This window comes from Sinocyclocheilus grahami, unplaced genomic scaffold, assembly GCF_001515645.1.
Source record: "Sinocyclocheilus grahami isolate Dianchi unplaced genomic scaffold, SAMN03320097.WGS_v1.1 scaffold1465.1, whole genome shotgun sequence".
NCBI classification, from domain to species: domain Eukaryota; kingdom Metazoa; phylum Chordata; class Actinopteri; order Cypriniformes; family Cyprinidae; genus Sinocyclocheilus; species Sinocyclocheilus grahami.
Window position 1 is genome coordinate 235,578 of NW_015506644.1, and position 15,652 is coordinate 251,229.

At 37.7% G+C, this 15,652-nt stretch overlaps 1 protein-coding gene across 1 annotated transcript in view; it reads right to left on the minus strand.

The window, feature by feature from the left end:
* LOC107570487 (dihydropyrimidine dehydrogenase [NADP(+)]-like) overlaps positions 1 to 15,652 on the minus strand; it is a 106,722-nt gene that overhangs the window by 2,097 nt on the left and 88,973 nt on the right. The window contains exon 15 of the mRNA XM_016256714.1: positions 209 to 367. Coding sequence (XP_016112200.1) covers positions 209 to 367 — 159 coding nt within the window. The remainder of the gene's footprint in view (positions 1 to 208; positions 368 to 15,652) is intronic.

Below are 15,652 nucleotides of genomic sequence, written 5' to 3' on the forward strand. Positions count from 1 at the left end.
AGTCATGCCAGTAAAGCAAGTTTGAATTTGAGAGAGAGAGAGAGAGAGAGAGAGAGAGAGAGAGAGAGAGAGAGAGAGAGATTAATATGACTCATCAACATATCATGTAATTAATTTGAATAAAATCTGTAATTGACTGACAGCCCTAATATCACTGGAAAAATTGAATGCCTCCAATAATAAAAGGTGAGATGACACTTTTACTTACTTTCACATTAGGAATGGGTTTTTTGGGGATGTTTCTTAGGGGAACTCTAGAATCACTGGCGTCTGTGATCACATTGCCCATTGCATCTTTAAGGCTCTTCTTGTACCTCGCCAGGACTTCAGTCTTCATCTTTAAGTACGGTCCAAAGCTAGGCAGACTCTTTAGGAGAGAAGGATGGCAGGTATAACAAGTTCATTTATTCAAACAAAGTCTTAAAATATTTGACTGAAGAGTAGTTAATGTACTTTCAGGTAGTTTGAAAACTTCATTAAACTTTGAATTATTCATTTATATAGTTGTCTACGAATGTACATGCATACTGATCTTTTCCACATTATATAATATGTGTTAATTACTTTTTAATGAATGTTATTTAAAAATTATACCAAGACATGATTGAGAAAGCCTGTCAGGTATGGACGTCAAGTGAATTCATATCCATATTTAAATCAACCTTAGCTTTTTCCACCAATCTAATGGAAAGTGTGCTAAAACATCCTTGCTATCACTTCCCACACCCATTTAGAACAAAAAGTGGTTGCAGTGCTGTCTTCGCCTCAGAGTCTCGCACACATGCCTGACCCTCCAGAGCAGCAGGGCTAAAGAGGCGATTCGTATTCACAGTCACACTCTCATACCGACGCACCGAGCCTGAGAGGTGGCCATAAAAGAGCCTTGAGCCTTCGCTCTCCAAAGGCTATTCGACAGGAAACGCCGGCTCCACTGACGAGAAATCAAGTTTGCCACAAAATTAGCCATCCTTTTAATGGAGCCATAAAGAGAATCTGCAATGAATTGTTAGGAAACCGTATAATACTACCGGTAATTGCAAGGATTATCTGGTCAAACTAATGGTTTGACACTAAAATGGTAATGAATGGTAATTTGAGGGAAATGGACTTATGGGTTGCTGATGGGCACCGCTTCCAATAACTGATATTTTCACTTTTCTAAATGCTCTTTCATGAAGAAGTATTTTTTGGAGTTTTTTTTGGAGGCTAATTATCATATTTATAATTTGAAACGATCGAGCAAACACTGAATTTTCTTAATGACCGTTTCGTTCTGCATCTCTCTTCATGACCTCTCTCCAAAAGAATGCTTCGGTTATTCAAGCGTTTTAACAACACCCTATTCCACCTTTCCCCGCAACAAGTATTCCTTACAGCGCCTGCCGAAAATCCATTCGTCCCAGCGATAGGACATTTAAATTGGTTTAGCATTTTCCCAGTCACACAGTCTCCTCAAAGCTGTCATCCACAACTGCCTGTAACCCATCATTTCCAACATGGCCAGATGGAAGTGTCTCCCTGCAAAGCAAAAAGAATCAAAACACGACAGAAAAGGACTCAGTTATTAGCCGCCCGTGTCAAACTTCTCACAATTTATTTATTTTTTTTTCCGGAAAGTAGCAGCCCAAAAGAGATTGGAGGCTTTTGGTAAAGAAGGACGTATCAAAGGAATCAGAGAAACAAATCTACGGTGGCGGTGTTGACTGCAGGACTAATGGCTAGCTTAGGGGGGGTGCATCCTCCATGTATTTATTTCCCAGTAGAGCTAACACTGGTGGCCCTGTTCTAATCCTGCATAAAAGCATTACTCTCTCAGGCACAGGCTGACAGTCTAATGAATCAAGCGCTCCAGCCCTGCAGGAGACAGTCTGAGGAACCCATCGGAGGATGGGGAGATAAACGTACACACACTGACTACACACATGGCCCCGTTCTTACACACAAAAACACAGGCTAGACAGAGATATGTCATTAACAGTGCATCAGTCAAAATAAACACAGAGACGACTGGCTTGCTTGTGAAACCTTGATTACACGGCAACTTTGAACACTATTTTTAACATGCTGACAGCTTTCTATTGAAATAAACAGCCTAACGGGGCGCTGTAAAATATAAATGTATAAATATATATATTTTTCCCCATTTTTCTGACAGTGACAGTCAAGAGCAGACAGGAAATGATGGGAGGATCACAAATACAAACTGAATATGAACTTGAATGAACGCCACTGCTCAACACCTAGCACTATCAACTAGGCCACATATGAAATGTGCATCAAAAGCACAATATACCGATGTAACAGATCAGCTGATATTGGTTAATCAATTGGTCATGCATATATTGCTATTTAGCTTTTTTTTTTTACTTGCAGATTACCTTCTTAAAATGAATCATAAGAAACACAAAAAATTTAAAGTAGTCATGGCATGAGAAATCAAAATTTCTTTAATGTTTTGACACGACTTTTGTTAAAAGATGAAGCAGCCAACTGTATTGAATCTCATAGCAGCTGCATCACAAACAATTTCAACAAAAACAAATTTAACAAAAACCCACCAATTTACTATCTCAACAAATTAGAATATGGTGACATGCCAATCAGCTAATCAACTCAAAACACCTGCAACAGTTTCCTGAGCCTTCAAAATTTGTCTCTCGGTTTGGTTCACTAGGCTACACAATCATGGGGAAGACTGCTGATCTGACAGTTGTCCATAAGACAATCATTGACACCCTTCACAAGGAGGGTAAGCCACAAACATTAATTGCCAAAGAAGCTGGCTGTTCACAGAGTGCTGTATTAAATTGTTTTTAAAATTATTTTACTAAATTCAGTAAGTAGTTTTTTTATTTTTAATTGTTTTACAATAGACAACTAATGAGCTAACTAGATGACTTTATCATAAACAGCTAAATTACTTATGCATGCATGAGGGTGCTATAACACGTAAACCACTGCCTTCCACTCAGTCTGTTAAGAAAGACTGGGAAAATCTGAAGCTTAGCGGTTAACGTTTATTAGTCTATTAATAATGGTTGGTTATTGGCTAAATTTGAATTTACTTTGGAAGTCCATGAGTTAAATGTACAACAATTGACAAACAATTGTGTTTTTTTAATTTGCTTTTACAAACTGAGTCAATTTTATTTTCATTCTAATCAACATGCAACAGATGTTGTCCATTCAGCTTTGAACAATTTCTTTGATGACATTATATAAAATACTCAATTTCCATTTTCTTGTTTGCTTAAAAACATGAGCTAATCTTGTGTTCCAAACTTTCAGCACAACAAACATCCATTTTAATACACATCCCTCACAGACACAGGAGCCATAAAATCAGAACCAAAAACACTCAATCACACCTCACTGCCTTGCATCTCCTTCTCAAATCTCACCAAAATCACACACAAAGCAACTGACCACCATTTTGCCTCCGCCAGTCTTGTGAGTAAGTGTGGGTACTTAAATGGCAACCGGCAGAAATCCCAGACGCCTATTATAACTTCATATTTTCCATATACACAAACTGCAGTCTGCCCGCCTCACAGCAACCCCATTCGGCCCTATTAGATGAGCTCTTCCTCTCTCTCTGTTTTCTGTTTAGCGACGGGCCACGGCGTATCTGCTTTATGCTAATTTGCTCTAAGATCATTCAAAGGATTCAAAGAAGAGTCTACAAAGCAATGCACTTAACAATGGAAAAGAAAAATATAATTATGGGAGTTTTCACAAAGAAGGTTTTTTTTTTTTTTTTACAAAGAAACATTGAAAGAAAAAGAAAATGCCATTTGCTTTGGGCGTCTAAACAGACAGGTTGAATACTTGCGTATAATAGCGAGCACACTAAATAACAGTTATACAAACATGTTGGTGAAAAAGGAATCTTTAATTTTTCTTTCTTTCTATTGAGAGGGAGGCTTTTTTTTTGCACGTCCACTCCACGAGGAGTGCTGTTTTAATGATAGGAGCTACACGCACTGCCAAATCTCATGTCCCGGGCAACCAGAAAGCCTCTGCTAATTAGATGCAGAGCTTTCCAAAACACAGGGCTTGTCAGTTCTCCCGTCTCCCCTCTGGATTGTAAATCAAGAGTGCAGTGGAGTAAGGAGCTCACATTATGTCAGTGTGGGCTGAGTGATTTAAATTATACGAGAATTAGAATGGAAGCCCGGCCTCCTATGTTCTGTAGCATCGCGCCCACTGAGGGATTCGACGAGAGAAACGTTAATCTTTATCTTTGCCTTGTAATGGCCATTAATAGCACTTTAAGAGCTAAACAGACCTCACTTGACAGACGTAGCATTCTACGGAAAGCAGTTTCAGATGGACATCAGTTGAAATGTTATTGTTGTCCTGATGTGTCTGAAAGTGAGGAACCGCTTGGGTCCTACTGGGACGTCATCAGATGATTTAATTACCTGAACGATCTGACCTCAATGTCTCTCTGCCATGCGTAACCCTACAAAGTCTACCGTCTCATATTACTATGGCCTCTAAATTACAACATGATCAGAACTTAAAAACCTATTGTACACAATCAGAACACATGTGTTCTGTCATTTGATTTAAGCAAGTAAAAGGCCTGGACTGGACTGAATAAATGTAGGTTTGATTATCCACACATCTTTTTTTCTTCAGAAAAATCATGTTAAATGTGAGCAACAAATATTTTATTGGGAGATGTAGAATCACAGCAGATATTTATATGCATTGTATGTAAGTATTATGCTGTTATATAGATTTAATTGATTTACAAACTACCAGAATTGTATCATAGTTGTTGGCTATATACATATCAGCAACTACACAAAATTAAATATTTTTGCTAAGTTTGGTCCTTTGAATAGAATTAAAGTGTTTTTTTCCACCTCAAGCATGAGCTCTATATTCTTCTTATATCATACTATATGAGCCATAAAATACTGATGTATCAAATATGACACATGCAAACTTTTTTTATGATTTTACATTTACATTTAGTCATGTAGCAGATGCTTTTATCCAAAGTGACTTACAAATGAGAACAATGGAAGCCATCAAAATCAACAAGAGAGCAAAGATGTGCAAGTGCTATAATAAGTCTCAGTTAGCTTAACACAGTACACATAGCAATTTTTGTATTATATAATAAATAAAAAGAAAACAGATAGAATAGAAAAAGAATAGAGCAAGCTAGTGTTAGAGGCCTTTTTTGCTTTTGATAATTGTATAATAAATAAAAAGAAAACAAATAGATAGAATACAAAAAAGATTAGAGAAACTAGTTTTTTTTTCAAGAAAACAAGCAGTTAGTAAATGAATAGAGGGCAAGTCTAAAGGGGCACGTTTTTTTTAAAGAATAGAATTAGAATTGAGAGTGCAAGAGTTAGAGGGTCAAATACAGAGTTCTGTCATGAAACTCTAGTTGGCGCAGTCCGATAGGTCTAACTCAATCTGACCTAATGATATCATTATCACATGGCGCAGCTGATTGGTTCTCTCCTATAGCGGTAGCCAATGAGTTCGCTGCTCAACATTCAAATATATGACTAGTGCTGCCGTAGCAGTTGCAGCTTGCTTCAGAACAGCGAAATCAACATCTAAGATAAGTGAATGCTCTTCTAATCCATATCGCTGTGTGTATTGCGCGGTCTGCCTAATTGAATTTAAAAAATGAGCACCCATTATCAAGTTTAAACTGTTAGCAGTTTGCATTGTATGCAGGAGTGAATATTAATCATATTAGCAGCAGCTTTTAGCATCTGTGTTTATACAGCTGGAGCAAAACGCAGTTTAGAGCTTGTAATCTCTCTGAGGACATGCCGATAGTAACGGACATGAAACCGGTTAAATGAAATAAGCATTCTTGTGTATGCATTCAATGGGCGTTCGCCATATACATCGGCGATTATCCCAGTGTTCACGTTCGTTATTTCTAAGGTCGATGTTTTCATTGTGATGAGTGTGTGGTTGATTTCAGCTGCACGCAGCGTCAGAAGCACGCGCTTATTGCAGTCATATCAATGACAGTGTTGCGGGAGACGCTGAATATCACTATCTATGGCTGTAACAGTTAGTTCCGAGTGAAATGCATTATGGGTGGTGTAGTTCAGAGAAATGTGTTCGTGTGACATGTGCTCCCGCTGTGCTGTGTAATTCAGAAAATGGAGAAATAACATTTATATTCTGCTTTTATTTCAGTTCATTCAGGTCAGTCCACCTAGGGGTTTTTGTGCACTAACTTTGACAAATTTTATCTGCATGAGAGTAAAATGGCATGCATCGGCTAACTTTGTCAGTCTCATCCTTGCATGAACATGAATTAACAAGCTGTTACGCTGCCGCTGGGACTGATGAAGTGGAGAAAGTAACAGCAGTTATCAAATGACTAAATTATGATATTTGCTCAGGTGGGTGCTGGGGTCTTATCTATCAGATTGCAACGTATATCCATTTTGTTAATTAAACATTACACACAGTGTGCGTCTAATTAGAGTTAAGCCAGTCGGCGTGGTAGCCCAGGCTTACATAGTCATAGCCCACTATTGTTAAGCCGGTCGGCATGGTAGCCCAGGCTCACATAGTCATAGCCCACTATTGTTAAGCCGGTCGGCATGGTAGCCCAGGCTCACATAGTCATGGGGGGTGTTTTGTTCTTGTTTTGGCTTGTATTGTCCCTTCTATTTCTCCTGCTTTGTGGGGGGTTATTTCATATGTTATATTTGCAGCAGCAATATTTCTTACATGCTCACAGCAACATGTTGTGGATGTATTGGCAGTAGCAAGTCTCGGTACTTGCTCTTGCCGCAGCAGCAGCATAGCTGATCTATTCCGCCAAGACCAAATACATTAACATTGTCATGTACATTACCATGCCAATCCTTCGAGAGTTGTCATGACAGAAATACAGAGTTCTGGCATGACTCTAGATAGCGCAGTCCGATAGGTCTAACTCAATCTGACCTAATGACATTATCACATGACACAGCTGATTGGTTCTCTCCTGTATCGGTAGCCAATGGGCTCACTGCTCAACATTAAAATATATGACTAGTGCTGCGTAGCAGTTGCAGCTTGCTTCAGAAACCCTCCACCTTCCCCAGCTGCACCTGTATAGATCTGCTACGAGGTGATCATGTATGCTATATGGGGGTTATTTCATGTATGTTATATTTGCAGCAGCAATATTTCTTACATACTCACAGCAGCATGTTGTGGATGTATTGGCAGTAGTAAGTCTCTTGCTCTTGCCGCAGCAGCAGCATAGCTGATCTATTCCGCCAAGACCAAACACATTAATATTGTCATGTACATTACCATGCCAATCCCTCCGAGAGTTGTCATGACCGAAATAAAGCTGGAAGTGATGTTTTTTTAGCCTATTCTTGAAGATGGCTTGAGTTGGGCAGATCATTCCACCAGGAAGGAGCATTTAATTTAAAAGTCAGTGAAAGGGATTTTGTGCCTCTTTGGGATGGCACAATAAAGCGACGTTCACGTTCAGAACGCAAGCTTCTAGAGGGCACATAAGTCTGAAGTAATTCATTTAGGTAAAGGGGTACAGAGTCAATGGTGGTTTTGTAGGCAAAAATTAATGCCTTGAATTTTATGCGAGCAGTTATTGGTAGCCAGTGCAAATTGATAAACAAAGGTGTGACGTGCATTATTTTCGGCTCATTAAAAATTAATCTTGCTGCCGCATTCTGGATTAATTGTAAAGGTTTGATAGAACTGGCTGGAAGACCTGCCAAGAGAGCATTGCAATAGGCAAGAGCTTGAACAAGGAGTTGTGAAGCATTTTCCGGAATAAAGGGCCTGATCTTCTTGATGTTGCATAAAGCAAATCTGCAGGACCGGGCAGTTTTAGCAATGTGGTCTGAGAAAGTCAGCTTCAAGGTTTCTGGCTGTTTTTGAAGGAGTTATGGTTGATGTGCCTAATTGGATGGTGAAATTGTGATGAAATGATGAGTTTGATGGAACCACAAGCAGTTCTGTCTTGGCAAGGTTGAGTTGAAGGTGATGGACCTTCATCCAAGCTGAGATGCGAGCAGCTATCGTCGGATCATCAGGATGGAATGAGAGGTAGAATTGAGTGTCATCAGCATAGCAGTGATATGAAAAGCCATGTTTCTGAATGACAGAACCTAGAGATGTCATGTAAACCGAGAAGAGAAGTGGTCCGAGAACTGAGCCCTGAGGCACCCCAGTATTTAGATGTTGCAACTTGGAAACCTCACCTCTCCAAGATACCTTATAGAACCTATCTGAGAGGTAAGACTCAAACCACTGGAGTGCGGTTCCTGGGATGCCTTTTGCCAGTAAGGTTGACAGAAGGATCTGGTGGTTAACCATGTCAAAAGCAGCGGACATATCCAGCAAGATAAGTATTGAAGATTTGGAATCCGCTCTTGCCAGTCTTAGGGTTTCAACAACTGAGAGTAAGGCAATCTTGGTTGAATGTCCACTTCTGAAACCAGACTGGTTGCTGTCGAGTAGGTTGTTCTGTGCGAGAAAGGACTTGGTTAAACACCGCTCGTTCAAGTGTTTTTGCAATGAAAGGAAGAAGGGAAACCGGTCTGTAGTTCTCTAAAAGAGATGGATTAAGGGTGGGTTTCTTAAGTAGAGGGGTTATACGAGCCTGTCTAAATGTTATGGGAAAAACACCAGTGTGAAAAGATGTGATAATGATGTGAGCGAGTGCAGGTACAACTGCAGGAGAAATGGCTTGAAGGAGATTAGATGGAATAGGATCAAGCGGACAAGTAGAAGGATGATTAGAAAGGATGAGTTTGGAGACTTCTGCCTCAAAGAGTGAAGAGAAGGATGTGAACATAGGGTTGACAGGAGGATCTGGTGGTTAACTGTGTCAAAAGCAGCGGGCAGATCCAGCAAGATAAGTATTGAAGATTTGGAATCCGCTTTTGCCAGTCTTAGGGCTTCAACATCTGAGAGCAAGGCAGTCTCGGTTGAACGTCCACTTCTGAAACCAGACTGGTTGCTGTCGAGTAGGTTGTTCTGTGCGAGAAAGGACTTGGTTAAACACCGCTCGTTCAAGTGTTTTTGCAATGAAAGGAAGAAGGGAAACCGGTCTGTAGTTCTCTAAAAGAGATGGATTAAGGGTGGGTTTCTTAAGTAGAGGGGTTATACGAGCCTGTCTAAATGTTATGGGAAAAACACCAGTGTGAAAAGATGTGATAATGATGTGAGCGAGTGCAGGTACAACTGCAGGAGAAATGGCTTGAAGGAGATTAGATGGAATAGGATCAAGCGGACAAGTAGAAGGATGATTAGAAAGGATGAGTTTGGAGACTTCTGCCTCAAAGAGTGAAGAGAAGGATGTGAACAAGTGTATGTTTGTTGGTAAGATGTGCTTGACAGATTGTGGTGTGGAAAATTGTGCACGGCTGGTTTTAATTTTATTAACGAAGAATGTGGCAAAGTCGTCAGCTGTTAGAGTTGATGAAGGAAGGGGAGGAGGACAAAGGAGGGAGGAAAATGTTTTAAAGAGCATGCAAGAGTTAGACGAATTGCCTATTTTATGATAATATGTCCTTTTAGCAGTGGAGACATTAGCGGAGAAGGAAGAGAGGAGTGACAGATACACATTAAGGTCAGTAGGATTTTATTTTTAATTTTATCTGATGGTTCAGTAAACTGTTCTATTTCAAAAAAGTAGATTTTTCTGACTTATTTCGAATGTTATGCTTTATAGGGTTAAACTCTACAGGTAACCAGGGTAAAAGCTCATACAATTCACAATTATTTTTTAAACACAAAATGCTGTAGCTTATAATCAGTGAAAGTTTATGAGTTAAAGTTTGGCTTATTTTGTCCAGTAGCACATTTTCAATTTACAAGATCCTCTTATGTAATGGCACTAAATAATACAGAATAAAATAACAAAACATGAATCCCCCAAGCTAATGTTAATGTAAGGAGCTCAGTGCTGGTATCATGGTGTTGATGAAGGAAGGGGAGGAGGACAAAGGAGGGAGGAAAATGTTTTAAAGAGCATGCAAGAGTTAGACGAATTGCCTATTTTATGATAATATGTCCTTTTAGCAGTGGAGACATTAGCGGAGAAGGAAGAGAGGAGTGACAGATACACATTAAGGTCAGTAGGATTTTATTTTTAATTTTATCTGATGGTTCAGTAAACTGTTCTATTTCAAAAAAGTAGATTTTTCTGACTTATTTCGAATGTTATGCTTTATAGGGTTAAACTCTACAGGTAACCAGGGTAAAAGCTCATACAATTCACAATTATTTTTTAAACACAAAATGCTGTAGCTTATAATCAGTGAAAGTTTATGAGTTAAAGTTTGGCTTATTTTGTCCAGTAGCACATTTTCAATTTACAAGATCCTCTTATGTAATGGCACTAAATAATACAGAATAAAATAACAAAACATGAATCCCCCAAGCTAATGTTAATGTAAGGAGCTCAGTGCTGGTATCATGGTGGGCATTGATCTCTGCACTTTAATTAGCTCCAGGCAGTTAATTTGGTCTTGTTTGGCAGAGAAAGAAATACTGTATTAGCCAAGACTACACATCTCTTTTTGTGCCTCCTTTCATCAGGGTGCAAAGATAAAGGAAACATTTTGCCAGTGTCCTCACTTCATTTCTGAACAGCAGCAAACATTCAGATAACCGTGTGAGTGCGCGTGTGTGTGTGGTGGTGTTTTTTTTTTTTTGTGAGCTGTTTAAGGACTACAGAGTTCCTTGAAATTAATTGCATGCAGAAACTCTCTAAAGCTCCTCCTGAAACTTGGACTTGTGTGACCAGCATGATTTGGATTATAAAAAGCACGGAAAGCACACAATCATGGTAACTACATATCACTGTATATTACACGAAGCACACACATACCAACTGATTAATCTAAAATAAGTAGACCATTTCCATTTCACTTTCTTTCTCAGTTCTTGGATTATAAATTATAAAGCTTTTTTTGGTCTTGCTTTCCAGTAAAATTATCTAAACATTAAAACAAGATAAGCATATTTAAGCAGAACTATATGAATGTATTACATTTAAATAGAATGATATTGTGTGTGTGGTGGTGGGTTTTTTTTTTTGTGAGCTGTTTAAGGACTACAGAGTTCCTTGAAATTAATTGCATGCAGAAACTCTCTAAAGCTCCTCCTGAAACTTGGACTTGTGTGACCAGCATGATTTGGATTATAAAAAGCACGGAAAGCACACAATCATGGTAACTACATATCACTGTATATTACACGAAGCACACGCATACCAACTGATTAATCTAAAATAAGTAGACCATTTCCATTTCACTTTCTTTCTCAGTTCTTGGATTATAAATTATAAAGCTTTTTTTTGGTCTTGCTTTCCAGTAAAATTATCTAAACATTAAAACAAGATAAGCATATTTAAGCAGAACTATATGAATGTATTACATTTAAATAGAATGATATAATGAGCATAAATAAATTGAGAATGTCTAAAATGTTCATATATAAGAAAATATATTTTAATATAATACTTAGCATAAATAAATTATATATTTGATTTAATAATATATTATTATTATTATATAATTTATTTGTAGAAAACCATTTTTCCCCATGAATTCTGAAAAACAAATCATACTTGCATTCAAAATTTATTTTTTAAGACTAGTTTATATACAGTGGGTATAGAAAAGTATCACCCCTTTAAAATAAAATTTTACAGGCTTTGCTGCCTGAAATGAAGACCGAACTCAGTTTGTGTTTTATCCAGCTGTATTTGCTCAGTGCAATTTATAACATCCAAGTGAAAGCTAAAACACCAACATGTCAGAAATAAAAAAACAGAATCACTGAGTTGGAAAAATTATCACCCAGGTGTAGCTGATCACCTTCTCAATGGCACACAAAGACATTTGACTTTCGACTGTGATCTGCTGTGGTCATTTTGATTAGCTCAGCATGAAAAGAGCTTTCCTGGAGCATTTCAGTCCTTGGTAGTGCAACTGAAGCAAACAATCAACTATGGGTGGCAAGGCACGGACAAAAGATCTCCGGGATAAAGTTGTGGACAGGCACAAGTTAAGAGCTGGATACAAAAAAATTAAAAGGCTTCACTTTATCAATTCCTAGAAGTCTATTGTTAAGAAGTGGAAGGTATTTGGTACAACACCCTGGTACGACCCTCCCTGGCTCAGGACGTAGCTCCAAACTGGATGAAAGAGCCAGGAGGAAACTGGTCAGAGGCGACCAAGAGGCCTACAGCAACTCTGAAGCAGTTGCAGGAATTTATGACAAAGAGTGGTCATTGTGTGCATGTGACAACAATTTCACTAATTCTCCACAAATGTGGCTTGTATGGGAGGGTTGCAAGGAAAAAGTCACTCTTCAAGAAAGGCCACATGTAGTCACGACTGAGCTTTGCCAAAACGCACCTTGAAGATTCTGAGGCAGACTAAAATTTAATTATTTGGCCTCAACTCCAAAAGATATGTCCGGTGGAAATCAAGTACAGCTCTCCATCCAAATAACAGCATGTCTCCTGTAACGCACGGATGTGGAAATGTCCTGTTATGGGGGTGTTTCTCTGCAGCAGGGACTGGAGCACTTGTCAGGATAGAAGAAAAAATGGATGGGGCCAAATACCGTCAAATTCTTGAGGAAAATCTGGCCCACTGCCAGGACGTTGTCAATAAAGATAAGGTTTACCTTCCAACATGACAAAGACCCAAAGCACACGCCAAAACTGAGCACACAGTGGTTGAAGGAGAAAATTCTGAGGCAGACTAAAATTTAATTATTTGGCCTCAACTCCAAAAGATATGTCCGGTGGAAATCAAGTACAGCTCTCCATCCAAATAACAGCATGTCTCCTGTAACGCACGGATGTGGAAATGTCCTGTTATGGGGGTGTTTCTCTGCAGCAGGGACTGGAGCACTTGTCAGGATAGAAGAAAAAATGGATGGGGCCAAATAGTCAAATTCTTGAGGAAAATCTCCTGCCCACTGCCAGGACGTTGTCAATAGGAAGAAGGTTTACCTTCCAACATGACAAAGACCCAAAGCACACGCCAAAACTGAGCACACAGTGGTTGAAGGAGAAAAAGTTGAATGTCCTTGTTTGGCCTAGTCAGAGCCCAGACTTAAACCTCATTGAATATCTGCGGAATGACTTGAAGACTGCAGTCCACAAACGGTCACCATCAAATTTAACTGAACTTGAGCAGTTCTGCAAAGAAGAGTGGGCAAATATTGCAACGTCTAGATGTGCAAAGTTAGTGGAGACATATCCCAGGATAAACAGAACAAATGCTGTAATTAAAGCAAAAGGTGGTTCAACAAAATACTGACACAAGGGGTAATCCTTTTTCCAACTCCGTGATTCTGTTTTTTTTATTTTTATATGTATGTATTTTTTTCTGACATGTTGGTGTTATATCTTTCATCTGGATGTTATCTTTCATCTGGAGTAAATACAGCTGGATAAACCAAAAACTGTCCGTCTTTATTTCAGGCTGCAAAGCAACAACATGTGATTATTTTAAATGGGGGATGATACTTTTCTATAACCACTGTATGATATGTATTACATAAAAAAATTAATTAAAAAATCTGTAACGTTATAATAACGTTCATTTATAAATCATTAACAAACATTATATAATGCTTAACAGAACATTAGTTAATATATATATTCACGTAGCTAGAAATTATATGTTCACTAATGTACTTACTAAACATTACCTAATGATTAACATATGATTATTTAATGTAAATTTAAATTCTTACAAATGCTAGTAAACTTTCAGTTCATATGATTTGTTTGTTGTGTAGACCTCTATTTATGTCTTAACAAATCATCTAATTATTTGTTTTTGCAGTACCCAATTTAAAGTGTAAACTCTTCATTTGCAAATGTTTATAAATGTTTACTAATCATTAATAGCTTTGTGCAGTCATCTCAATGGCAAAACATGTTCCAAAAGACCTGAATTTACACCATTCACACATCTTTACTAATAATTTATTAATCATTTGTTCGTGTTTGCAGTAGCCAATCTAAAGTTGAAACTATTCATCATTTGTAAATGTTTATAAACGTTTACTAATCATTTAGTATCTTTATGGGCATTGGACTTATGTAACAAGGTTTGTGTAAAGGGTGGCTGGTTATGTTTAGCTAAATGCTTGCTAAAGACATGTACTTACTAAACATTACCTAATGATTAACATATGATTATTTCATGTAAATTTAAATTCTTACAAATGCTAGTAAACTTTCAGTTCATATGATTTGTTTGTTGTGTAGACCTCTATTTATGTCTTAACAAATCATCTATTAATTATTTGTTTTTGCAGTACCCAATTTAAAGTGTAAACTCTTCATTTGCAAATGTTTATAAATGTTTACTAATCATTAATAGCTTTGTGCAGTCATCTCAATGGCAAAACATGTTCCAAAAGACCTGAATTTACACCATTCACACATCTTTACTAATAATTTATTAATCATTTGTTCGTGTTTGCAGTAGCCAATCTAAAGTTGAAACTATTCATCATTTGTAAATGTTTATAAACGTTTACTAATCATTTAGTATCTTTATGGGCATTGGACTTATGTAACAAGGTTTGTGTAAAGGGTGGCTGGTTATGTTTAGCTAAATGCTTGCTAAAGACATAACCGATTGTAATTTTGGTGCAAATAAGTTAATTTTTTTTATTGCCTCAACACTCGCATTAGTAAGCTACTCTTCAGTATATCATTAAACAGGATATTCCTTTATAAATAAACGGGGTAAAACAAATAATTTTTAAAAAGAAAATACTTGTTCATTTATCAAAAAAATTATATAAACCGATTGAATCGTATTCCCTTATAATAATCAAACTGACCCCTGTACACCGTTGACCCTTTAACCAAACCTTAAGTATGGGTAGGTATACCACCAAACCTGTCCCTAACCTTAACCGTATCACACCTCAATAGCAGCAAAAGTGTTGTGCATTAACACAAGCTTTTAATCAATTTATAACATCTGTTAAAATCATTTGTAGATTTTCAATAATTGCTTGATCATTTAGAATTGAAAGTTTAATGACATTTGTATTTTAACTTGCATGAAATAATGATTTGTTTGAAAATTATCTAATGTTTAACAAGTTTATTAGCAAACATTAACAAGCACATTATCTCACGTCTTTAACTCTTTGAATATATATTAACTAATGATCCATTAAAGGGGTCATATGATGTGATTTAAAATTTTCCTTTCTCTTTGGAGTGTTACAAGCTCTTGGTGCATAAAGAAGATCTGTAAAGTTGCAAAGACTAAAGTCTCAAATCCAAAGAAATATTCTTTATAAAAGTTGAGTCAACCACGCCTACCTAAAACAGTTCGTTCTAACACGCCCACATGTCTAGGTCATGATGTGGGAAGATTTGCATAATACCACCCAAATGTTCACGCAAAGAAAAAAGGCATAACTTTTATTCTCGCTGTGTTGTTGTTGTTGCTGCCGCCGCCATGTCATGAAGGTGCTGTGTTTCGTTGTGAAAGCGAAACTACTTTGTTTGGTCTTCCAAAAAAGGACGATATCCGCTTCGTCATGCCTAGAGCTGATACGTGCTGGTTGCTGAGGAAATACATCAACTTCGTGCTGTGGATCGCCGGATCGGCTTTCACCGTGGACGAAG